Source organism: Pituophis catenifer, unplaced genomic scaffold, assembly GCF_029215685.1.
Source record: "Pituophis catenifer annectens isolate HBS135680 unplaced genomic scaffold, rPitCat1.0.hap2 SCAF_12, whole genome shotgun sequence".
NCBI classification, from domain to species: Eukaryota; Metazoa; Chordata; class Lepidosauria; order Squamata; family Colubridae; genus Pituophis; species Pituophis catenifer.
In genome coordinates, this window is record NW_027256892.1 from 2,630,450 (window position 1) to 2,639,672 (window position 9,223).

The 9,223-nt window shown below is 46.1% G+C and overlaps 1 protein-coding gene across 1 annotated transcript; it reads right to left on the reverse strand.

Moving 5' to 3' along the window:
* Window positions 1-2,703: 2,703 nt before the first annotated feature.
* On the reverse strand, window positions 2,704-8,002 carry NKX3-1 (NK3 homeobox 1). Its single transcript, XM_070952497.1, has 2 exons — window positions 7,711-8,002; window positions 2,704-3,107 (listed from the first exon to the last, which is right to left on the reverse strand). The coding sequence occupies exons 1-2, from the start codon at window positions 8,000-8,002 to the stop codon at window positions 2,704-2,706; spliced, it is 696 nt and encodes a 231-aa protein (XP_070808598.1).
* Between the last annotated feature and the right edge of the window lie 1,221 nt (window positions 8,003-9,223).

The window sequence follows — 9,223 nt, forward strand, 5'->3', positions numbered from 1 at the left end:
AGTAAATTAATAATGCACAAAGAGAACTTCCAACTTTCTTCAACCCCTTCCTCGCAATAATGACTGTAGCAGTGCTATTCAACCTGGAAAATTAAGTCACTGGGCTCAAAGTAAAAAGAAGATTGCTCACCTTAATCCAGCAACTAGGGAGGGAAAAAATTGCTCCAACGCCTTCTAAAAGCTGAGTCCCATTTCTTCCTGCTTGGAATTAAAATGAGATGCACACTCCGCTTTGTACTCCCAAAAGATGTTTATTTAGAGTAACACTCCGAGAGACGTTTATTTTGAGACTAACAATTTCTTTGGCTTCCAAAAAAGGGAACCTGCGCATTGTGTTGAATGCATCATTTATTTATTTTATTTTATTAGTCATATTTCTATGCCGCCCACGCTCCGAGGACTCTGGGCGGCTTACACCAAAGACAGTATGCTAAATAGCGTATTGTCCCCAACAATCTGGGTCCTCATTTTACCCACCTTGGAAGGATGGAAGGTTGAGTCAACCTTGAGCCGGTGAGATTTGATCTGCTGATCTGCTGAACTAGCAGCCAGCTGAAGTAGCTGCAGTACTGCACTCTAACCACTGCGCCACCTCGGCTCATCACCCAGGATCCCTTCAACGCAACAGGTTAAGCAGCCCCAAGGGGCACTTCATTAAAAAATGAAGCAAGGTGATGTTCTATTCGAATCCTCATGCTTGAAGGACACAGTATTAGGATTGTACAAGAAAATCTCAACCTGACTTATGTAGGCATCTAGTAAATGAAGCAAGGTAGCTCAGAAACTAGATGTGCTACCCAACAAAGTGAAGAGCTTATGATGGCTTTGCTAAAAAAAGCACAGGGAAGAATTCTACCTTCGACAGGTATTAGAGTGGCTGTTTCACATAACCCCCTACATCTTTTCCAGGGTCATTTCAGTCCATACAATCTCCCCATTGGAATTATCTGTGTCATGAGAAGCTGTTTAGAAGCTACCAAAACCTAAACTAATGTAGACTATAAAGCAGCAAGACATGAAAATGGAAACTTTGTTATACATCAAATCAAAGAAACCCCAATTTTTCTAGTATGGCAGCCAATTCATGAAGTTTCAGGTGTACCAGGACTGGGTTTACACCTTAAGCTGAACTAGGGTTTGTTTAGTGCATAGTTGTTTTGAATACACCATGATTGTCTAGATCAGTGTTTCTCAACCTTGGAAGCTTGAAGATGGGTGGACTTCAACTCCCAGAATCTGGGTGTTGAAGTCCAACCATCTTCAAGCTACCAAGGTTGAGAAACACTGGTCTAGATTCACATTTTACAAGAGACTACCTATCATGGCTTGTACATCATAACGATTCATCCAATACATGAAATCAGGGATGCACAATCTGAGATCTCTGAGGACTGTAACGGATGCCACAATGGGAAGACAGCTTACAGCCTGAAAAATAGCTACAGCTGAACCCCACATTGAAACCAAACTAACTACATTGTACAACGTGAGAACCCAATCAGCATTTTCCAACACATTATCTGCCATCATGTTACTCTTTCAGGTGGTGCTCAAGAAACGCATATCCATTGAACATGATTCAATTTAAAAGGAAGCAAGTCCTTATATGCCAGGGTGACACCTGTGGACCTGCGGGCTGAATCTGGCCCGCGGGGTGGACCCTGGAAACAGCAAAGGACTGACTCATGGTGCAAGCAAAAACGGAGCTCTGCGGCCCTCCTGAGCTCTGTTTTTGGCTGAGATGGCATCCTGCAGCCCTCGGCCAGCAAAAATAGAGCTCAGTGGGGGGCTCCCCTGTCCCCGAGTTCTGGTTTTGCTATCAGAGGGCTGGAGGCCTTTGCAGCCAAAAATGGAAATCGAACTGGCCACGCCTACCCTGGCCATTCCCTCCCAGCCCCCCCCCCCCGAGGTCAAACATAACCCTGATGAGACCCTCAATAAAATCGAGTTTGACACCCGTTATGTGCCAAATTGCATTAATGGTGGAGGCTCCAGGTCGAAAAAGACTGATAAAACTGCTATGTTGTCTGATTCTAACTAAGGCTGAAACCTGGCGTCTTTGTTATTATCACTCTCCAGAGTTATTAGTTTATTCTGGAAAGTGGTGCTTTGGGCTTTCATGTTTTAATGCATTTGTCAGGGTGCCATAATTCTTTCACTACCTATGTTAATGGGTGTGTGCAATTGCCTAACATGGAGGAAATAGAGAGAACTATCATATTGCATTCGTGACTGTTCTTTGGATCATCCCTCAGCATGGATAGTGAGAAGAGGACACCCAGCAGCGACTCTAGAAACAGCAGAGGAAACAGGTTGACCCAGTCTCTGCAAAGCAGGGGTGAAATCCAGCAGGTTCTGACAGGTTCTGGCGAACCGGTAGCGGAAATTTTGAGCAGTTCGGAGAACCGGCAAATTCCACCTTTGGCTGGCCCCAGAGTGGGGTTGGGAATGGAGATTTTGCAGTATTCTTTCCCTGGAGTGGAAATGGAGATTTTGCAATATCCTTCCCCTGCCACGCCCACCAAGCCATACCACGCCCAATAAGCCCACAGAACCAGTAGTAAAAAAAATTGGGATTTCACCACTGCTGCAAAGCCTACCTGGGCAATCGATTTCATGGTAGCAAAGTTAATGGGGAGTGGGTGATGGTGGTGGATGAAGACATACAAATCCCTGAGAGACCTGGGCCACTGACAGCATTATTTACCAAAAGACTGGGGTCCAACCATTCAGATAACATAAATACGGATTGTACTGATAGGTGTGGTATACAGAAAGTGCTAGAGTAGCCCTAGAGAAATGGTTCTCCCTGAAGGCTGGGAGAGGTGAGTTCTTCTCAAGTTCTCCAAGCTCAGAGGCCAGCTGTTTCCTCTTGGTCTTATATCTTCTGTTCTGGAACCAGATCTTCACTTGGGTTTCGGTGAGCTTCAGGTTCTTGGCGAGGTGGGCTCGCTCAGGGGCAGAGAGGTATTTCTGGTGGCTGAACTTCCGTTCGAGCTCAATGACCTGGCTGTGGGAGAAGGCCGCCCGCGAACGCTTCAACTGTTTGGGTGTCCTCATGAAGGGTTTGGAGGAAGGCTCACAGTTTGGCTGATGGGCGTCTGGATCTAGCAGGCGGGGAAAAAGATGGATATAACTTCAACAATGGCTCTTCAGAAGAGGACAGTTTCACTTGACATCACTCAAGAGGATAAGATGGAATAAATAAACATATGAATACTGAAGTTGCACCTTGCATAAAGGTAAAGGGAAAGGTTCCCCTTACCCATATGTGCTAGTCATTCCCGACTCTAGGGGGCGGTGCTCATCTCCGTTTCAAAACCGAAGAGCATGCGCTGTCCGAAGACGTCTCCGTGGTCAAGTGGCCGGTATGACTCAATGCCAAAGGCGCACGGAACGCTGTTACCTTCCCACCAAAGGTGGTCCCTATTTTTCTACTTGCATTTTTTATGCGCTTTCAAACTGCTAGGTTGGCAGAAGCTGGGACAAGTAACGGGAGCTCACCCCGTTACGTGGCACTAGGGATTCGAACCGCTGAACTGCCGACCTTTCAATCGACAAGCTCAGTGTCTTGGCCACTGAGCCACCACGTCCCTTACATGCCATACCATAATTCTGTTGGTTTAATTTAGCATGTTGGCCAACCCACTCAAAGGGGTTTCATTGAGTAGCCAACTGTGGTTAGGCTATACTAGTTCAAAGTGAATACTAAGCCACGAATAAACACTTCTGTTTGATACACACTGTGGGAAAGTGTGTAGAAAAATCCTTGCCTTCTGCTCTACTGTTCTATAGGTCTTTTACAAAACATATGTATAGGTTTCTCACATTATTAGTTTGAATAACACTAGCACTTCTATGCTATCTGGTGGCAATTGTATGAGATGAAGTTGCTAAATCATAGACCCGTGATGGCGAACCTATGGCACGCGTGCCATAAGTTGCATGCAGAGCCCTCTCTGCAGGCACACCAGCCGTCGCCCCAGTCCAGCTCCACCACGCATTGGTGCGCACCTCCCACCAGCCAGCTGGTCTTCGGGTCTCTGCCGCGCAGGGTGGGGGCTTCACTGATCTCTGCAGTTTCCCCCCCAGAGCGCTCTACCTTTCTCCTCCCAGCGTGCTCTAGCTTTCTCCTGCATTCCTGCCACCCATGCCTTCCCCGATCTGCGCAGTTTCTCCTCCGCATGCCCAGGCTTTCTCCTCCATTCCTACCTCCTGTGCCTTCCCTGATTTCTGCAGATTCCACCCTCTGCAGGTGCCTCTCCGTGGCAGAAGTGGAGGAGAAAGCCTTGGCGCACTGGAGGAAGAAACTAGGCAGATTGGGGAAGGCACGGGAGGCAGGAATGGTGGAGAAAGCCTGGGGCCGCGGGACGGGGGGGAGAGAACCTGTGCAGATCGTGAGGCCCCCCCTGTGCCCCGTTTTGGGCCTGAAAAGCCTACTGCACCAACCTAGAAGCCACAACGGGGGCCGGGTGGGGCTAGGGTGCATGCATAGGGGGTACATACGCAGGGAACACACACACATGCATGGCGTGTATACACGGGGATGGTTGCATTGCATTTGGGGGATTGGGGCACGCAGAAATAATGAAAAAAATTCTGACAATTGATCAGTGGAATACCTTGCCTATCAGAGTTGTAGGTACTCTATCACTGGAGGTTTTCAAAAATAGACGTCACAACCATTTGAGGTCTTTTCCAGCCGTATGATTCTATGTTCTATGCAGGGGTGGGCTTTAAAATTTTTAGCAAGGGGTTCTCTGCCCGGTTGCTGGGTGGGCATGGCCATTGTAGGCATGGCTTAGTCGGCCTCCTGCACCACGGTGGGAGGGGAGGGCTTTTTTGCCCTCCCCAGGCTCTGGAGGCTTTCCTCAAGCCTCCGGGAAGGCGAAAACAGCCTCCTCAGACTGCGGAGGCCCTCTGGAGGCCAGAAATGGGTCCAAACATCCGGTAGGCCTGTTTTTAGCCCTCCCCAAGCCTCCGTGTGTGCCCGTGCAGGCATTTGTGTGTGTGTGTGCCTGGCCTAACTCTCCTTTTTTAAATTTTTAATTCGTTTGATTTTATAAATTGGGTGTTTTAATCTGTGTTTCGGCCAAAATATTTAATAATTTTAAGGGACTTTTAATATTTGTATTATCTGTATTTTATCTTGGCTGTTCACCGCCCTGAGTCCTCCGGGAGTAGGGCGGTATAGAAATTTGATTAATAAATAAATAATAATAAATAAATAAATAAATTTACCTGCATCCAAAATGGGCCGCGTGGGGACTCCTGGGAGGTTGGGGCGGGCAGGGCCAGCCATGAGTGGGATTTGGGGGTTCTCCGAACTGCACAGAATCTTAGCTAGAGGTTAGCTAGATAAACAGCCCACCCTGATTCTATCACTAAACCATGGCTCACACGTACAATTATCATGTTGATCAGGATCTTGCAAATCTTGTAAACAAGGTTGGGCAGTTAATGGTTGGACGAGAAGCCATCAGAAAATCTCAGGCCTGTGGGCTAGTTTGCAAAAATACCAAAAAAAAAAAAAATGGTTCTGCAAAGAAAACTCCGCGGCGATGCCCATGAATTTGACAGGAGTTGGACTCACAACACACAGCGTTTTTATCTCGACATGGACGTTTATTTAACTTTCTTTGATAGATTCCTTTTCCATGACTTTTAGCAACTTCATCTCATACAATCACACCAGGTAAGTACTGTATGATATTAATGCTAGAATGATTCAAATTGAAAAGGTGGAAAAATATTTATGACTTATACCTATATTTTGTAAAATCTCTATAGAGCAGTACAGGAGAAGATAGATAAGCATTTGTTTGCAAAGTTTACTAGCGGATCTTTTGCTGTTTTTTTTTTTTAATTTTAATATGGAGAACAATTTGGCGAATAGTTTCCATAAATGCAGTTTGAAGTCTACCAGCATTGGCCTCCATCCCATCACTTTTGTATGAACGTATTTAATTTATATAGCTGACTATCTCAAAACATTGTCAACCAACAGTCATAAAACAATTCAAACTGTTAAAACTCAATACAACAACAACAACAAAAAAGAAAGTAAATACAAATAGCAACCAAGATAGTATCGATTAAAGGAAAGTGAAACATCTACAATTTTTTTGACCACAGAGGATTCTTTAGATCTGGGCATGCATCCTACAAGTTGACCACTTCATAATGGGACCCTTTTCTCCAAAGAGAGCACAACGGTTCTTCTGGACATATTTATCATCCCTAACACACAAAAAATCTACAATTTTTTGACTACAGAGGATTCTTTAGATCTGGGCATGCATCCTACAAGTTGACCACTTCATAATGGGACCCTTTTCTCCAAAGAGAGCACAACGGCTCTTCTGGACATATTTATCATCCCCAACACAAAAAAAATCTACAATTTTTTGACCACAGAAGATTCTTTAGATCTGGGCATGCATCCTACAAGTTGACCACTTCATAATGGGACCCTTTTCTCCAAAGAGAGCGCAATGGCTCTTCTGGACATATTTATCATCCCCAAAACACAAACCCTACAAGAGATGCTGAGAAATAAGAAGTCACCTCAATTTGTCCACCAGTCATGAACAGAGTCTGAACACAACTTCCTCTATTTCTTTTCTAAGGCTCTAAGGGTGACAAATAGCACTGTTCCAATATCTCAGGGGCTGCCACAAAGAAGAGAGAGTCAACCTATTCTCCAAAGCACCTAAAGGCAGGACAAGAAGCAATGGATGGAAACTAATTATGGAGAGGGCCAACCTAGAAATGAGAGATTTCCTGACAGTGACAGCAATTAAGCAGTGGAACAAAAACATTCAGAGAACCTGAATACCTAAAATTTAGTGCCTCGTGCAAAAGTGGCTTCTATGTTGTATAGAACAGGGGTCTCCAACCTTGGCAACTTTAAGACAGGCGGTTTTTAAGAAGGGACTGGACAACCATTTGTCTGACATGGTATATAAGGTGTCCTATTCAAGTGGAGGTTGGACCAGAAGATCTCCAAGGTTCCTTCCAACTACATCATTCTATTATCTGATGTTCTACACCAGGGGTCTCCAACCTTGGCAACTTTAAGACTTGTGGACTTCAACTCCCAGAGTTCCTCAGCCAGCAAAACTCTAGGAGTTGAAGTCCACAAGTCTTAAAGTTGCCAAGGTTGGAGACCCCTGTTCTATACAACATAGAAGCCACTTTTGCACGAGGCACTAAGTTTTAGGTATTCAGGTTCTCTGAATGTTTTTGTTGCGGGGACCCTCGCCAATACATCAAGTTCTGAGACAACGTAGAAGGACATTTGTGTTGAAATAGGATGACCAAAAAAAGAGAAGGTATGACAGGTTCTGTTAAAAGGGTTAGTCGGAAAAGATGCTCCCACGGTCCAGTTTTTTTCCTCCCCCCCTTTATCTATCTATCTATCTATCTATCTATCTATCTATCTATCTATCTATCTATCTATCTATCTATCTATCTATCTATCTATCTATCAATTAATTAGTTTAATTTATATGCCGCCCTTCTCCGGAGACTCAGGGCGGCTTACAATGCTTTTAAGCAATAGCCTTCATACTTTTGTATATACCTAGCACCCATTTAACCGGCCGTGGGGGAGAAAACAGAGGCAGGGATCCAGAGGTGGAAGATCCGTGTTCAGGATGTCGTGAGAACCCGGCACTTTGCAGGAACCGAGAGCGTTTGCATCCTTACCTGTTGCATCCGTCTCGGAAACTCGGGGGGCTCCGAGAGGGAGGAGAGGGTCGCTCGGCGCGCTCTCCCCGGGAGAAGCTCCGTTGGGGCGATGGTGGCGCGAGGACTTGCCTGCCTTCGGCTCCGCGCTGGAAGCCTCCCCGGCGTCGTTTTTGCGCAGGATGTCCTGGATGAGAAACGAAGTCAATGGCTTGGGAGGGGGACCCACGACGACCCCACCGCCCCCATCTGCGGGCAGAGGCAGCCGGGGCGGGCGAGCGCTGGGGGAAAGGCGCTGCTGGGCGCTCTGCATCAGCCTCGGGCGCTGCGCGTAAAAAAAGTTTGGCAAGCTCGTCCGGTGAGGTTTCCCCCAGCACGTCGGGAGGGTCGCTTATGTAGCTGGGCGGAGGGGCGGTGAGCCCTCCTCGCTGGGGATTGGTGCCTCCGGGTCCGAGGTACGCCTCGTGGGCTTCTCCACCCAACAAGCCGGCCACCCCCCCGATGACCTCCGCCGTGCGCTTCGGGCCCGGCGCGTCTCCACTTTCCCTGCCTCCTTCCTTCTTTCTTTTCTTGCGCGAGATGCTCTGCAAGGAATGGTCCTCGAGGCAGCGCTACTACCGGTAGTAGTATTTTATAAGTCAACGCACTGGCCAAGTTCAGGTGCGCGCTTCTCTTCGGACTGAAAGGGAAGGCCACTCCAACCTCTCGGGTGCCTACTCCAGCCTTCCCCCCAAGTGGGTGCCCTGCGGTTTATTTTTTATTTATTTATTTATTTATTTATTTATTTATTTATTTATTTATTTATTTATTTATTTATTTATTTATTAGTTTATTAGTTTATTAGTTTATTTATTTATTTTTTAAATTTTTATACCGCCCCCCTCTCCCGAAGGACTCCGGGCGGTGAACAGCCCAAATTAAAAACACACAATACAAACATTAAAATACTAGAAAACGAAATTAAATTTATCTTTGGCTTCCCCAATTTAAAACCCCTTACTCATAAAATTCCCCAATTAAAAGATTTTTAACCCAGCCCGGCTTGCTGAAATAAAAAAAGTCTTCAGTTTTGAAATAAAAAAGTCTTCAGTCTTCATAAATCAGTTTGATTTATATGCCGCCCTTCTCCGGAGACTTAGGGTGGCTTACAATGCTTTTAAGCAATAGCCTTCGTACTTTTGTATATACCTGCTTAGTAGGGCTTTTTGCCCCCCCCAAGCTGTGTTCTATTTTATACAAAGTCAGCTTATTGCCCCCACAAACCGGGTCCTCATTTTACCTACCTCGGAAGGATGGAAGGCTGAGTCAACCTTGAGCCTGGTGAGAATTGAACTCGCAGTAATTGCACGCAGCTGGCAGCTAAATACTACTTTAACAATGGTTTAGTCCACTGCGCCACCAGGCTCTTGTGGGACTTCAAGATCGCGATGGGCTGGGAGGTCAGGTTACACCTATCCAGAGGTGGAAGTCTCGGGGAGGTTGCCCTCTGCTCAGGGGTCACTCAATCCAGTGGTGAAATCCACATTTAAAAAAA

Bases quoted from the DNA above. Each gene is read 5' to 3' on its own strand.
- NKX3-1 (XM_070952497.1), bottom strand. From the start codon at position 8,002: ATGCAGAGCGCCCAGCAGCGCCTTTCCCCCAGCGCTCGCCCGCCCCGG. The intron at 3,108-7,710 runs GTAAGGATGCAA...CCCGCCTGCTAG, and splicing joins TTCCGAGACGGATGCAACAG to ATCCAGACGCCCATCAGCCA.